Here is a 17657-nt window from a genome sequence, read left to right on the forward strand (position 1 = left end):
CGGCAGCTAGGAAGAGTGAGAGTGACCATGAAGTCTATGACCTTAGTAGAGCGTCTGCTAGGAAGAGTGAGAGTGACCATGAAGTCTATGACCTTAGTAGAGCGGCAGCCAGGAAGAGTGAGAGTGACCATGAAGTCTATGACCTTAGTAGAGCGGCAGCTAGGAAGAGTGAGAGTGACCGATACCTATGACTATAGTAGAGCAAAAAACTATGAGGGTGTTTTTGGCATAAAACAGAGGCTCAAAAGTAACTGTAAGGTGAACAAAGTGATCCATCCATAATAAAGCTGTGAAGAGGGAAGGAAATGTCACTGTGTCTAGTGCTGTTTTTATCAGTTTTTTGGGTACAGACCAGGGACCATGGCATGACTGTTCACATTGCTTTATCGTGCCTGTGTCAGGAGTCAACATGTAAATGCCGAAAATGAAAATATTTCCTTGACAAATATTTTTCTTCTAGTTCTCACACAAACTCAAGGTATCTTTTTTTTATGTTGTCTTCTGAAAAAGTGACCTTTAACCCAGAGCACTGACACTTCTCTAAAAAGAAAAAAATACAATAAAAAGCAATCAAAATATTGTATATACTCCAAAATGCTATAAATGAAAACTGCAGACCGCGAAGCAGAAAACAAGCCTGCACACCACCCCATTGATGGAGGGAAAAAAACTTTTAGGCTATGTGCCCACGTTGCCTTTATGAAGCAGAAAATTTCTGCTGCATAAATGCAAGTCCTCTCCCGGAAAAACGCATGCGGAATTCCGCACGCGTTTATCGCGCATTTTTCGCGCGTTTATCACGCGTTTTCCACATGTGGAATTGCCTTGCGTTTTTTATGCATTGGACTAAGGCAATTCCGCTTGCGGAAACGCAAAATTAAATGACATGCTGTGGATTTTTGAACGCGGCATAAACGCTGCGGAAAAATCCGCAGCATGTGCATAGAAGTTGCGGAATCCCATTGGGGACCATGGGGTGCGGATATACATGCGTTTTTCAAGCGTTTACGCTGCGGAAATTCCGCAGCATATACGCTTGAAAAATGCTACGTGGGCACACAGCCTTAGAGGCTCGGAAAATGGCGACACATATCAACTGTTCAGTTCTGAATTTTTTTCACTACTTAAATAAATATAAGAAAAAAATCTATGGAAGTTTGGTATTGCCATAACCATACCGACCTGGAGAATCATGTTGACAGATCAGATTTACCATACAATGAATGCTGTAAAAAAAAAACTGCAGAATTGCTTGTTTTTTTTTTTTTCTGCAATTTCACTGCATTTGGAATTTTTTCGCTATTTTCCGGTACATTGAATGGTGTCACTCAATACTACAATTCGTCCCGCAAAAAACAAGCCCTCAAACTGCTATGTTGACTGAAAAAAAAAATAGAAAAGTTATGACACTTGGAAGAAGGGGAGGAAACCAAAACTGACATGAAGGGGTTTAAAGGGAAGACCTCATCAAAATAACCCGCTGTTCAACTTAGATTTTTGTGTTCCTTGTATCTTTATTAAAAACTAAAAATAGTAATTTAGCAGTTTTCACATTGACTTTGTTAGACTCATTCCTCCTGTCCTTTCAGGAAGAGTTTTCAGCAGCCTCCCTTATCATCCGAGTCAGGATTACAATGAGTTATAGCACCTCTATAGACAGCGGATAACACAAGATTCATCACAGCTGACCTTGCTCTACTTGCACAATGACCTTTGCACACGCTCATTCAATGCGTCTGTTCAATGCTGCTAATGTGTGTGTGTGCGCGTTTCCTACAACAGCAAGTTAGTGTAAAAAGTACTGCACTGGCCAGTGTGAAAACTGCAAGATTTCTATTTTTTACTTATAAAGTTTGTGATATTAAAAAAATAAAACGGAAACTTGATGTATTCATAATCTTGACAACACATAGTAACCCTTTTTCATACAATTTTTCAGCACTGGTGACGTGATATCAGAAGATGACATTAAACCGGCCCTAATGCCTGAAAAGGTTGAGGCTTCGGCTCTTCAAAATGTGAAAGAAAGTGACGTACAGATCCCAAACTATTCAGGTATGTTATATTAAAGATTCATATAGGAGTGACTACTAAAGGATAGTCCATCAATATCAAAGTAGTGAACAATCCCTGTAAATGTCTACAAAGGGTAAATAGCAACAATTACGCAGTATTTTGAAGAAGACATTTCATTCACGTCAGAGTTTTCAATCAGGCCTCCTTCACACCTCCGCACAGAACACGTCCGTGAAAAAATGGTACCAGTATAATCAGTGTTTCCCATCAGTGTGTCATCCGTGTGTCCGTTTTCCCCATCAGTGTGTCATCCGTGTGTCCGTTTTCCCCATCAGTGTGTCATCCGTGTGTCCGTTTTCCCCATCAGTGTGTCATCCGTGTGTCCGTTTTCCCCATCAGTGTGTCATCCGTGTGTCCGTTTTCCCCATCAGTGTGTCATCCGTGTGTCCGTTTTCCCCATCAGTGTGTCATCCGTGTGTCCGTTTTTCCCATCAGTGTGTCATCCGTGTGTCCGTTTTTCCCCATCAGTGTGTCATCCGTGTGTCCGTTTTTCCCATCAGTGTGTCATCCGTGTGTCCGTTTTTCCCATCAGTGTGTCATCCGTGTGTCCGTTTTCCCCATCAGTGTGTCATCCGTGTGTCCGTTTTCCCCATCAGTGTGTCATCCGTGTGTCCGTTTTTCCCATCAGTGTGTCATCCGTGTGTCCGTTTTTCCCCATCAGTGTGTCATCCGTGTGTCCGTTTTTCCCATCAGTGTGTCATCCGTGTGTCCGTTTTTCCCATCAGTGTGTCATCCGTGTGTCCGTTTTTCCCATCGGTGTGTCATCCGTGTGTCCGTTTTCACCATCAGTGTGTCATCCGTGTGCTGTACGTGTTTTTCACAGACCCATAGACTTGTAATCACCCTTGTCATCTGTGCTGCTAGAAAAACAATGGACAGGTCTATGTAAAAACCGGGACATGTGCATAACAGCATAGATTGCAATGGGCATGAATGCTAGCCGTGAAAAAACATATCCCAGGCGTACTGGAAACACGGATGTGTGAAGACGGCCTAAGTCTGGATTCACATGTATATATGTTTTGTGGTCCGGATCACGATGTATGGACTGGCCGCGGGTCTCCTGCGCGGAGTTTGACAGCCTCACGTATGCCTACTTAGCTTTCGCGTTGGGATCATGAGACCCGCGGCCAGTCCCTACATCGCGCTCTGTACTTGGAGCGCAGAGCTTAGTGGTGTGAATGCGGCACTACTTCTGTTGTATACATGGCTTAGGCTATAATTCCAGGTGCCAGTGGGAGAAAAAAAAGTCGAGCAGGAACTTGTGACATGAGGTGACAACAAATCCACAACACTTCACTGAAAAAGGGTCACATTTACCAATGCATGGTTAAAATAGCGGTCCCTTCAGGCCTCAATTATATATAATGGCGTCGTCACCGGTGCGAAATACTGATGAAAAATGCACTTGCACCCCTCCCATCCATGAGAAGGTGCATGCTTGTAAGACAAATAAGGCGCCAGTTACACTGGTACTTGTAGTGCCCCATTCTGGCTAGCAGCCCATTGGTCACCCACATACTATAGTGTTGGATTCTACTGTATGTAGATACTATTAGGCGGACTGTCTGTAAATTGATGATTAAGGTGTTTTGCTTGTATAGTTTACTTGCATAGTGTAGGATAGCCATGTGACCGATGGACTGTAAGCCAGCATGGTGCACTACACGTACTCATGTGACAAGCACCTATACAAGCCATAGACTTCAATAAGCAAGTCTCATCTGAACTATGGAAGGGACTAGTGCTTGCTGCAATATCTTTTCACACGAACATTTGGTCTGTAATGAAAACAATCAGCTGTATTGAATACAGTGGCATGTAAAAGTTTGGGCACCCCTGGTCAAAATTACTGCTATTGTGAACAGTTAAGCAAGTGTAACCCCTTCACGTCCTTGGACGCATCCATATGTCCGGTCTTTAGGTGCTTACCAACCTTGGAAGTATGGATACGCCTAGGCAACTTTGCGCACACAGAAGGGCCCGATCGTTGCTATGGCGACCCGATATAGTCATGACGACATCCAGGTCACCAGAGCTAGCAAACTTGCTACACCAAGCTCAGAGCATGATGTAGCAAGTTTGTCTGTCAGTGCAGCGCTGACAGTTTGTACAGCATAGGAAAGCTCCTGCATCCCCTATGCTTTTACAAGCGATCAGCCTGCAAGAAGTGAAAGTCCCATCGTAGGAAAAAGTAAAAATAAATCGTAAAAACATTAAAAAAAATCACAAAATAATTAAAAAATATATATTGTACCTATAAATAAAATGGTTTTTATGAAAAATTATCTAAACAAAAAAAGTGCAAACATTTAGGATCGTCGCGTCCAGAATGACCTGACCTATAAAATCGTCCCGCTATACAGCTCCATCAGCAGAAAAAGAAAAATTCACACTCGCCTTTATGAGTTATGCAGTTAGGCACACCTCTAAACATCGTTTTGGGTAACATAAAGATTCCTTCACTTGGTAGCTGCCGCTCCAGTGTACGGTGTAGATAATTTTTCCTTCCCCGATAATCCCTTCCACGTGGATGTATAAAAAAGCAAAGAATGGGGTTTTCTGGCTGGTGCTTCTGTTCCATCGGGGGAAATTGACTAATAAATGATGTGGTCCAGTTTCACTTATTTACCCTTGTGTACAAAACTGACAAGTTTTCAGCAAATACAAAAATTACATTCTTGCCACAAAAATGTCATGTTTTCCAGTACGTCCCCCAGGACAGCACACATGGAGGTAGTCCTTCCTTGACCTATGACGGGACAGGATCACAGAGAGGTTAAAAGGCCCGTCCCACCTCCACCCTCCAGTGTTTTTTCCTATCCTTTGCAGGACAGATGCAGGAGAGGAGTGCGCATCAGAGCGAAGATTACCTGGGAGGTCAGGGGGATCAATCTCCTTCCTTCCCTCTGTGAAGAGGCTTCGGGCTGATACCTCACTGGGCGGGGGTCCCTCAGCCAGGTCAGTAGAGCAGTGCCTCCTGGCTTCACCGCTTCCCTCAGTGAAGGACTCTCGGCATCAAGCTGCATGTGCTCCAAGGTGAAGCTTCCTTCTACGGACTCAGCGGGATTGGGGGGTCTTGGCCTTCCTTTCCCTCTGTCAAGCATTTCGGGGCCGACCCCTTTCTGGGCTGAGGTCCCTCAGCCAGCAGCCAGCCTGTGCATCATTCCCAGTGTGACGCCGCTTCCCTCCATGATGGGCTCTCGGCATTACCAGCTCCCCCTGTTCTTCTAATGGGTGTGGAACCAGCACAGGTAAGTGTACGGTAGATGGGCTAGGCTTCTGGGTGATAACTAGCTTCATGCCTTATGCCAAAGCTGGGCTTAGAGCCCCATGTGCTAAAGTTTGACTTCAGTTAGTCGCATGTCATGGCTGCACAGGGCCTCATTATTGGGCTTCACAGTTTGACTTATGCCAAGCATGTTTGTCTCTATGTATGGTGGAATAAACACATGCTTCACTATTGTCTGCACACCAGTATCCGTCTAAAGGACACATTATCTCCATGAAGTCTGCCCTCCAGCTGCTCCTCATTAAAGTGGCTCCTTCAGGTGGGACTAGTCTGACAATTGAGGTGTACTACTCAGTTTATTCGGAGTTCAGATGAATTACTCTTGAAACGGAGTCTAGTCTCTTGTCTAGCGCCTTCAAACACAGCTCTAGTCTGTGCCTCTCTACCTCTTAGTGCCTCATGGTGCCTCATGGTACATCATAGTGCCTCATGGCGCTGCATAGTGCCTCATGGTACCTCAGCATACCTCATAGTGCCTTGTGGTACATCATTGTGCATCAGTGTGCCTTGCGGTACATCATTGTACCTCTCTGCATCAGTATGCCTTATAGTGCCTCATTGTACTTTATAGGGCCTCTGTGCCTGTGGCTTTGTGCCTATGGCTTATGCCCCAGGTGTTAGAACCTTGCTGTTAGGTTTTTTTTCCTTTGCTGGTCACATGACCTTGTTGGCCTATTTAATCCTGCTCCGCCCTTCTGGCTTTGCTGGACTTCATTGTATATCTACTTTCTAGCTAGCCTGTGCTCTGTATCTAACTCTGTTAGTTTGCTTGGTCTACGGACCTCTATGTTCGATCTATTTTGTTTGTTCGTCTGTCTGCTACTATTTCTGTTAGGAGGTGTCCCATATTCCTCCCAGTCCTTAGTACTTGTAGGGATTCCCTCCCCACATCTATAGGTCTCCGTACAGACTAGATTAGGACTTTAGCAGGTCTGATCGCAGGATCAGGTTCCCTGTTACATCGTAGGGATTCAGCTGAGTCTTATAGTAGGGACAGATCTCCTCTCTTTCCTTAGCTTTGGTAGCAGAACATAACACCAGGACGCTGGCATCGTGCCTCGTACCTTGTGTCTCCAGCCCACCTTTTCACACTTTGCCTCTGGCCTCGATTCTGGTTATAAAGTCTTCATATTTCTGGACCCAGATCCAGCTTCCTTTGCCTCAATCTTTGCATCTGGGCTTAGCCAGAGGAACAACTATGATCTGATTGGCCTAGTATTTTGTTTGGAACAGGGATCTCAATTCATCTACTGCCTTTAAGTACTGAAGTTGTGGTGGAAAGGACACCCATGTCTATTGAGTTTATCCTATTAAATGACATACTACTGTTCCGGGGAGTAGAGAAACCCACGAGATAGATGCTAATCATGTTGGGGGAAAGAATCCTTCCCGACTCCCCATACGGCGATTGGTCTAGTTTCCTAGATCATCCTCCTGTTAAAGATTCTAGTCCCATAGTCTATAATATTTTATGTTTATCAAGGAGGGTATCTCGACCCTCTTTTTGTACTTTTGTTGTGAATCAACAGTACAGCATGATATGGCAGAAGACCCCGTACTCTCACTAGTGCTACAGCAGTCAGGCGCCTACAATAAAGAATCTGTATCTGGGGTTCTTACCGTTAAGTCCCCGTTATAGTCCCACTGCCTCACAGCAGATAGTTTCTTCCCATCACAGAGGGAGATTATCATTCCTCTAGCTACAGAGGAGGATCCCTGTCACGGGTGCAGTCCGGAGGTACAAATATCACTGAGAAGACCTTTTAGGCCTTTATTTTCTCCAGGCCGAGCCCAAGTTTGATAACTGGTCCTGGATATATTAAAATAAATAAAATTATACATAATGCAAACGTCAACATGAAATTTCTGGAATAGTTACTTGTATAGAGGCATTTTCTAAAGGATACTCTCTTGTGGGAAGAGGTTCTTACCAGTCCCCAGAGTTTTACCAAGGTCCTGGATTATGAATCAGATGTGAATATGACATGATATATGGCACAACCAATGGTAAGGGCATTTATTTAGGCCACTGTCCTTAATTTCAGAGCCCAGACTCGGTGTCGTTAACATCGGCACCACAGTGGGGGTGATCTACGCTTCTCTTATCAGGGGTTCTGATGAGGAGCCCAGCATTGGTAATGGCAGGGGATGTTACCTGCCAGCCTGCATAGTCATTAGTTTCAATAATATCCAGCCCTTAAGGCCTAGAGATCTAGAGAGTAGATGTCTGTGGGCTCCTGTTTGCATTGCACATATACATCAGACACTCGTTATGGTGATTTATCTTTGCAGATCTCTTTACTTGTCTATATTTCTTCTGATCGTACAGATCTTTTCTATATCTGGCCTGGTTCCTGCCCAGGACTTTAGTCCCTGGAGGCTTCTGTACCCACCCTGGTGCTATTGATTTGGTATTTCTCCTTTCGTGCTGTCCTGAGGGACGTACTGGAAAAAGGGCATTATTCTTACCGTTAATTCTGTTTCCAGGTAGTCCCTCAGGACAGCACCCTTATTTCCCTCCCTTATTTTTATCTTTGGGCTGGCTCGGGATCGGTCTTCCCGCAGGTCGTTCGTTCGTCTGGTCGCCATGGCTCTGGGTTGAGCTGGAGCTGTTAAAGTGGTTCTTATGAGTTTCTAGTGGCTCTTATAGACCATTTGCATCCATCCTTCGGTGGTAATTGGTAAAAACACTGGAGGGTGGAGGTGGGACGGGCCTTTTAACCTCTCTGTGATCCTGTCCCGTCATAGGTCAAGGAAGCTTCCTCCTATCGTGCTGTCCTGAGGGACTTCTTGAAACAGAATTAACGGTAAGAATAATTCCCTTTTTTATGTCTCAGTAATAAAATTCTGTGGGGCACCTATGGGTTAAAAATACTCATTGTACCCCTAGATAAATTCCTTAGGAAGTGGAGTTTCCAATATGGGGTCACCTGGGTTTTTTTCTGCTGTTCTGGCTCCTCAATGGCTCGGCTAATGGAGCCAAAATCTGTAGCGCTGCTTCCCATCTGATACCCACCGTGTGCTCGAACAGTAGTGTACAACCACATATGGGGTATCACTGTATTTTAGTGGAAAAAAATAAAAATTTTTGTTCTTACAACTAGAAGTTAAAAATGCTCAGTACACCCCTAGATAATGTATCAGGCTTGTTTAGATTTTCTTTTGAATACTTCAGATGCTGAATTTTATGGTGAGGACACAGGAGAGGTTTTCTTCTAATGACTCTTCCATGAAGGCCATATTTGTGCAGGTGTATCTGAACAGTAGAACAATGTACCACAACTCCAGAGTTTCCTAAATCTTTCTGAAGGTCTTTTGCAGTCAAGCGGGGGTTCTGATTTGCTTCTCTAGCAATCCTACGAGCAGCTCTCACTGAAATTTTGCTTTGTCTTCCAGACCTTATCTTGACCTTCACTGTTCCTGATAACTGCCATTTCTTAATGACATTTCAAAATGAGGAAAAGGGCAACTTGAAAACACTTTGCTATCCTCTTATAGCCTTCTCCTGCTTTGTGGGTCTCCAACATTTTCATTTTCAGAGTGCTAGGCAGCTGATTAGAAGAACTTGTGGCTGCTGTTTTTTGCTCCAAGTTAGAGGAGGCTGGGTTTTTATAAAGCTGGGACATTTGCATCACCTGGCCTTTCCTAATGGTGATCGTGAACAAGTCTTAAATCTAACAGGCTAATTAAGGTCTGAAACCTTGGTCAAAGTTATCTGAGCACACACATCTGTAAGGGTGCCCAAACTTTTGCATTGGCCCATTTTCCTTTTTGTTATTTTTAAAATGTAAAAAATGACAATAAGAAAAGGAAATGTGTCATCTTAAACTTCAGGGCTTTTAGAGATCATTTCATCGTCAACTTGCTTAACTGTTCACAAACTTTTACATGCCACTATAAAGTTGGTCCGAGTGATTTCAGTTTTTTCATGGAGAGCACCAAGACTAAAAATACATTCTTATCCCTATGAAAACCATTTTACCGTCAATAGTCGCAGTGAATCCTAGAGCACATTCCAATACCCCAATTGTGGATGAACCGTGGGATTCTTCAGTATTTGCATTGGCCGTGAGATTTTTAACAATATCTGTAGGGTAAATTGACAAGGGCTGCATATTTGAGTTTGGGATAGCATGTCAATTTAAGGCCTCATTCAGATGTCCGATTTTCACAGGGGCTGTGCACATGTCCATGTTTTCCAGACCGACTGGTTAGAAAAAAATAAGAGACCTGTCAGTTTTTGATCTGAGTCACGGATCGATATTACCCATACAAGTCTATAGGTTCATGAAAAATGAGAAAATCACTGCTGGTAAAAACGGACCTACTGACCAAACACTGATCCTTTTTTGGCATAATGCACAATGTGGATATGTAGCAGGAACTGGAGCTGATATGGGGATGTGCAGCCCAGGCTGTTTAACTCCTTGCATGCCATTAGTCCAGCATATAACGATTTTTGAAGAGGCAAAGGGCTCCCTCTGTCACCAAACGAACCCCCCCACACCCTCACATGCTGATGTGACAAGTATGGAATCCAATTCCAGCTCCAATTCCCAAAAATTTGGGATGCTGTGTGAAAAGTTACAAAAAAAAAAACAAGAATGCAATAGTTTGTAAATCTTATTTTAATGAATTTAACGGCCTTCACCTCAATCTCGAGCCATGGCGACTTGGTGGATGCACCATCTGTAGAAAGATCGATCTTGTGCAAGCCTAAATAGGTCCACCAGGGTCTTCTCCATCGTTTTCTTGACCGTATCAAGCCATCGGTCTCCTGTTTTTCCTCTTCACCTTGTTCCTTCTCATTTTCTGACCATGATGTCGTTCTCTAGTGATTTTCTCTCTTCGTATGATGTTTCCAAAGGATAAATTATTTCCAATGGGACATAAAACACAGATCAGAAGGTGAAAGTTTGAAATTTTTTCCATTTCTTTTGAAAAAATTAATTAATTTCGAAATTGGCGACAGCAACACATCTCAAAAAAGTTGGGCCATGTCTACCATTGTGTATCATCCCCCTTCCTACAACAGTCTGTAAATTTCTGGGAAGTGAGGAGACAATTGCTGGAGCTTTGGGAGAGGAACGTTGTCCCATTCTTGTCTGATGTAGGATCTTGCTGCTCCTCAGTACTGGGTCTTATTTATCAGATATTTCATAATGCGTCACATGTTTTCTATTTGTTGAAAGGGGTGAAAGCGGACAACCCTTTTAATGAAATGATATTTAAAAGCAAGTATTTTTTTTTTTTTAATTGCAGGTGACGAAGACCTAAATTATATTCTGATAGACCAGTTCCAACCAATGTTTGGACCAGCAGTAAGTAAATATATATTGGTAATTTTTTTTAAGAAGTTATTAGTGGATTCAAAAAGCCATAAACTAGGTAGTTAGCTTAGTGTATAATCATATGTTCCATAAAAATATGATCTTGCCACTTATTTAAAAAAAACAAACAATAACCAACAGTAAGTAATTTCCCAAACCCCTAATATTATGGATCTTCTTCACTCTTGCACTTTTAATTCACTTTTCACCTTTGAACCAGTAACAGTAGAAGTTACCAGGCTCCTTGCTACTTGCCCTACTACCTGCACCAGTGACCCTATTCCATCAGAGTCCCTTTATATGTATATGGCATTATGGCATCACCTGTAATGTTTAACTTCTCTCTTTCATCTGGTTTCTCTCCCTTCTTTTTCAAATACGCTGTCATATATGCTTTACTAAAAAACTAACATCCCTCAACAGAAGTGCAATGATAGCTACAGACCTGTCTCTAAACGCATGGATCGCTTGGTCTACTCTTGTCTAGACTGCTATCGCTCTGATAACTCTTCTTGACCCTTTACCATCCGGTTTCCATTCTTTACACACTGTGGCTCACCAACTCCTATTCACTATGCTCCTCTCTATCGGTCTCGAGGATACCGCTCTCTTGGTAGTCTTCCTTTCTCTCTGACGTCTCTTTCAGTGTTTTATTTGCTGGCTCTTCTTCCTCTTCCCCTTATGCCGGTATGACATTACACACGAACCGTGCTAGGATCCAAATACTGGTCCTGACTGTTTGGTCTCCTCAATGGAGCTCCATCGGCATATATGAAGCAGTTTTATCACGTTGAGATACTCGGTGGTTGGCTGAGTCTTTTGATCCTAGCTCAGTTTGTGTTTCACCGATGTGGTGTTTCTCAGCGTTTATTCGTAGGTCCCCTCCTCTTTTTTTTTATTATCTACACTGCCCTATTGGACAAGCTATCAGCAGATTTATCTTTCAGTACCACCCTACCCATGCCCTTCATTCTGCTAATCATCAAAGACTAATGTACTCTATAATCCAAATCTTCCACTTCTATCTGCAAGACTTTTCTCATGCTGCACCAGATCTCTGGAATGCACTACCCTAGACAATCTGCTTAATTCCCAGTGTCACCGTTTAAGGCATCTTCTAAAAAACATCTGTCCCCACTCTCCATGCAATTTATATCTGGACTTATACTTGTCTGGTGACTGGTTCATGCATCGTTATTTGAAAACCCCAATTTATTTATTATACTGATGACTGGACCATAGAAAGCAAGCACTTTTTACCTTTTGTTTCACGCCTATTTCCTTATCAAGTGTGAGCTTATGAGTAGGGCCCTTAATCCTTAATTGCTGAATTATGTCTTACTCTGTAATGTCTGATATTGTCTGTACGTCCTCTGATGTGTAAGGTGCAGCTGAATATGTTAGTGCTACATAAATAAAATAATCACTATTAATGGTTGAAACCACAGGCAGGTTGCCAAAGCAGCGTGTTAGAGATGCTGTTCCTTTAGCTGGTTTTGTGTTTATGGGATAGGAAATATAGTATCACATGATTGCCAGTATATGTAATAGAAGGACTGCTAAAGCCAAGCAGAATTATCTTATCTAAGTGTATAAGGTTGATGAACAATGGCAATGTGCTCACCTGATAGGGTTGTGTGTGACACAGGCACTAATATTGCATAGTTGGCATCATCCACAGATAAGTATAAATTGTACTATAAAGCCAGGAATTGTGGACTTCAATTACGCTGCTGATTCCAAAAAAGATCCGAAGACGAGATAAATTTAAGTGGTTGATTGTCCACGAGTTTCAAAGTCAAAACTGACTCCTTCCTCAGGACAACAACATGCAAATTTGGGGTTGTCCAGACAAAATATACAGTTAGGTCCATATATATTTGGACAGAGACAACATTTTTCTAATTTTGGTTCTAGACATTACCACAATGAATTTTAAACAAAACAATTCAGATGCAGTTGAAGTTCAGACTTTCAGCTTTCATTTGAGGGTATCCACATTAAAATTGGATGAAGGGTTTAGGAGTTTCAGCTCCTTAACATGTGCCACCCTGTTTTTAAAGGGACCAAAAGTAATTGGACAGATTAAATAATTGTAAATAAAATGTTCATTTCTAGTACTTGGTTGAAAACCCTTTGTTTGCAATGACTTTCTGAAGTCTTGAACTCATGTACATCACCAGACGCTGGGTTTCCTCCTTTTTGATGCTCTGCCAGGCCTTCACTGCGGTGGTTTTCAGTTGCTGTTTGTTTTTGGGCCTTTCTGTCTGAAGTTTAGTCTTTAACAAGTGAAATGCATGCTCAATTGGGTTGAGATCAGGTGACTGACTTGGCCATTCAAGAATATTCCACTTTTTTGCTTTAATAAACTCATGGGTTGCTTTGGCTTTATGTTTTGGGTCATTGTCCATCTGTAGTATGAAACGACGACCAATCAGTTTGGCTGCATTTGGCTGGATCTGAGCACACGGTATGGCTCTGAATACATAAGAATTCATTCGGCTGCTTCTGTCCTGTGTTATATCATCAATAAACACTAGTGACCCAGTGCCACTGGCCGCCATGCATGCCCAAGCCATCACACTGCCTCCGCTGTGTTTTACAGATGATGTGGTATGCTTTGGATCATGAGCTGTACCATTCCTTCGCCATACTTTTCTCTTTCCATCATTCTAGTAGAGGTTGATCTTGGTTTCATCTGTCCAAAGAATGTTCTTCCAGAACTGTGCTGGCTTTTTTAGATGTTTTTTAGCAAAGTCCAGTCTAGCCTTTTTCTTCTTGATGCTTATGAGTGGCTTGCACCATGCAGTGAACCCTCTGTATTTACTTTCATGCAGTCTTCTCTTTATGGTAGATTTGGATATTGATACGCCTACCTCCTGGAGAGTGTTGTTCACTTGGTTGGCTGTTGTGAAGGGGTTTCTCTTCACCATGGAGATTATTCTGCGATCATCCACCACTGTTGTCTTCTGTGGGCGCCCAGGTCTTTTTGCATTGATGAGTTCACCAGTGCTTTCTTTCTTTCTCAGGATGTACCAAACTGTAGATTTTGACACTCCTAATATTGTAGCAATTTCTCGGATGGTTTTTTTCTGTTTTTGCAGCTTAAGGATGGCTTGTTTCACCTGCATGGAGAGCTCCTTTGACCGCATGTTTACGTCACAGCAAAACCTTCCAAATGCAAGCACCACACCTCAAATCAACTCCAGGCCTTTTATCTGCTTAATTGAGAATGACATAACGAAGGGATTGCCCACACCTGTCCATGAAATAGCCTTGGAGTCAATTGTCCAATTACTTTTGGTCCCTTTAAAAACAGGGTGGCACATGTTAAGGAGCTGAAACTCCTAAACCCTTCATCCAATTTTAATGTGGATACCCTCAAATGAAAGCTGAAAGTCTGAACTTCAACTGCATCTGAATTGTTTTGTTTAAAATTCATTGTGGTAATGTCTAGAACCAAAATTAGAAAAATGTTGTCTCTGTCCAAATATATATGGACCTAACTGTATATCTTAATTATCAGTAGGATAGGTCTCTATCAGATCAAGGAAGGTCCACCACCCAGCACCCCAATCTTCAGTTGTTACAAGAGGCTGCATATGGAAGTCACTTCGGACTCTATCTGGCCTCGGTTCCGATGGTGTTAGTCTTCTTAGGCATCCTCTTGCCACACAAAACTCTAAAAAGACTGTACACTGCCAGAACGAAGGCCAGACGGAGTGAGAAGCGTTTCATCTGCCTCATTAGTGAGTGGCTCCGTCTGGGGTTTTTCCTGAATCGCTTCTTTTGGATATTTCGGGCAGAAATCCTGGCATAAGTGCTCAGCGTAGAGCGCAGGATAAATGTGATTAAAAAAAAAAACCTTAATGTACCTCCAAAATGTTGGCAATAAAAATGTCCGCTCATCCCACAAAAAAAAATCACACTCTGATCCACCTGACAAGGGAAATTTAGGGCGTTTCCACATCTCAGGTAGTTCAAAAGGTCTGAAAAAGCAACATGATTCTCTCAAATAAAATCCCGTGATCTGTTGTGCCTAATGCAAACACAATCCTTGCTGTGGGGCTCAATTATTCATTGGGATTGTCGATGGATTCAAAGAGATGTATAATTTCCAAGATTAGGTTACTTCTGTTTTTTTTTCAGCTGTTTTGGCACTTTAGGAGCTCTGTAAATGGTGCCTGTAAGCTTAGAACAACAAAATCTAGATTCCAAAAGCGATAGTGAGCTCCTTCCGTTCCAAGCCCTCTGTGTGCACAAACAGTAGTGCAGAACCACATATAGGGGTTTTGCCACGTTTGGCATAAATAGCATAACAAATTGTGAGGTCTACCTTTTCTATTACCCATTACACAAATGAAAACTTAGAGGCTAAAGCAATATTTTAGTGAGAAATGCGTAGCTTTTCATTTTCACAGCCCAATTTTGTCAAATTCTATAAAGTATTTTTGTGTTAAAAATGCTCACTACATCCCTAGATTAATTTGAGGATTTTAGTTTATGGCACCTCAGGGGCTCTGGAAATGCAACATGGAGTTTGCTATATATTCCAACCAAAAGACAAATAGTACTCCTTTTCTTCTAAGCCTCTCCATGTGCCCAAACAGTGTGGGGTATGGGCACATTTGGGAGTAATTGTGTAATAAACTGTCACCACTTTCTCCTATTATAATCCTATCAAAATTTGGACCTGAAACAAAATAGTGGAAAAAAATTAAATTTTCCATTTCACTTTGTGTTAATTGCTGTGTAGCTCCTGAAGGGTTAACAAACTTCCTGACAGCAATTTTGAATACTTCAAGGGGTGCAGTTTTTCAAATTGTATCACTTTTTGACAGTTTTCTAATATATAGGCCCCTTAAAGTTACTCTGAAACAGAATTTGTTTGTAAACAAATAGATTTTGGAAGTTTTCTTAAAAAAAAAAATTGCTGCTAAACTTTTAACGCTTCTAAGACCTTAACAAAATCAAATATATTTGAAAAATGATGCTGCCATAAAGTACGGTAGCGAAATGGTAAATGTTAAATAACTTTTTTTGTGTAGTATGACTATCTGTATTTTCTCACCGATGTACAATGAGTACGGAAAGTATTCAGACCCCTTTAAATTTTTCACTTTGTTTCATTGCAGCCATTTGGTAAATTCTAAAAAGTTCTATCTTTGTCTCATCAGACCAGAGAATCTTATTTCTCATAGTCTGGGAGTCCTTCATGTGTTTTTGAGCAAACTCTATGCAGGCTTTCATATGTCTTGCACTGAGGAGAGGCTTCCGTGTGGCCACTGTTTTATAAAGGCCCAACTGGTGGAGGGCTGCAGTGATAGTTGACTTTGTGGAACTTTCTCCCATCTCCCTACTGCATCTCTGGAGCTCAGCCACAGTGATCTTAGGGTTCTTCTTTACCTCTCTCAACAAGGCTTTTCTCCCACGACTGCTCAGTTTCGCCGGACAGCCAGGTCTAGGAAGACTTCTGGTGGTCCCAAACTTCTTCCATTTAAGGATTATGGAGGCCACTGTGCTTTTAGGAACCTTACCACTACTTTATTTTTCGCCGAAAAAACTAAAAAAGTAATTGATGAAGGTTTTTCTTTGGGTATACTGACAAAAAAAGAAACGGAATTCCTTGAGGTAACATCACCCATTATTCCTATCATCCATGCGCTACCTAAAACACATAAATCGTTATCACCTATTTCTGTAAGACCAATAGTGTCAGGAATAGGCTCATTAAATGAGCATTTGGGCGCATGGCTAGATAGTGCCTTACAATCATTGGTACAAAGAATACCAGGGTTTTTATAGGATTCTCGTGATGTTTTGCGTAGGTTTCAAGATTTCAAATGGTCTCACAGATACACCTGGGTTTCTTGTGATGTTTCTTCTCTTTACACCAGCATTCCCCAACACATAGCTATCATGGCTGTCCAATACCACCTGGACAGGTACAGTTCTTACACACCTGAACTTAAAGAGTATATAGAAAATGTGCTCTTATTTCTACTCCGCCATAATTATTTTATGTTTAATGGAAAGTTCTTTTTGCAAATTAGCGGAGTGGCGATGGGAGCCAAATTCTCACCATTCGTAGCCAATTTGACTATGGCATGGTGTGAAGAGTGTTTGTTTTATGTATATTGTCCATAATCCATTCTCATCTTCAATAAAACTATATGCTAGGTATATAGATGATATGATCATTGTCTGGGAGGGGGCGGTATCAGAGATTCCAAATTTCATCTCTTACCTTAATGACAATCAGTTTAACTTGCATTTTACACACATAGTCATCATGGTGAAAAAATGGTATTCCTGGATTTGGAACTTATTGGTGTCAATAATTGCACAATTGTAACTAAAACCTACAGAAAACCTTCAGCAGGTAATACAATTTTGGGTGCTCGTTCATTCCACCATTTTCATGTTACCAAAGCTGTTCCTGTGGGTGACTTTATTAGCGCTAAGCGGAATTGCTGCTCCAGTGCCAGCTTTGACATAGACTCCAGGACTATCAGACAGCGCCTTTCTGATCGACACTATCCCAATTGGAGCTTAAACTTGGCACAACAGATTGCAAACACTAGGAATAGGACGGACTTCATTAATAAAACTAGGATGAAATCAAATAAAAAAAAACAGCTTGCCAGTTTTGGTTCTTACCCATAGTCCGCATTTTAGGTCCATTTCCCAGATAGTGCGACGCAATCTACACATTTTGCAAGATGATCCCGTCATTACAAACATCTTAAAAGATGAAGTGAGAATAGTACCAAGGAAAGCAAAAAACGCTAGGAAATGTATTATCGCCTAGTTTGCATGTAAACCATCACAAAAAACCCACATCTCAAACATGGTTGTCATTAAAGGGTTATTTTAAGTGAGGACAAACTCAGTGCAAAACCTGCACAGTGTCGTTTAAAACCAATCATTTTTACAATTACGATCAGAGTGAAAAATTC

General features: G+C 41.8%; 1 protein-coding gene across 1 annotated transcript in view; it reads left to right on the forward strand.

The window, feature by feature from the left end:
* The window catches only part of LOC141243038 (piRNA biogenesis protein EXD1-like), a 117341-nt gene that overhangs the window by 13467 nt on the left and 86217 nt on the right, over positions 1–17657 (forward strand). Inside the window, exons 4-5 of the mRNA XM_073668886.1 lie at positions 1940–2055; positions 10631–10689. Of these exons, the coding sequence (XP_073524987.1) occupies positions 1940–2055; positions 10631–10689 (175 nt within the window). The remainder of the gene's footprint in view (positions 1–1939; positions 2056–10630; positions 10690–17657) is intronic.

Source organism: Phyllobates terribilis, unplaced genomic scaffold, assembly GCF_046119375.1.
Source record: "Phyllobates terribilis strain yellow unplaced genomic scaffold, ASM4611937v1 Scaffold_1100__1_contigs__length_419211, whole genome shotgun sequence".
In the NCBI taxonomy this organism is placed as follows: domain Eukaryota; kingdom Metazoa; phylum Chordata; class Amphibia; order Anura; family Dendrobatidae; genus Phyllobates; species Phyllobates terribilis.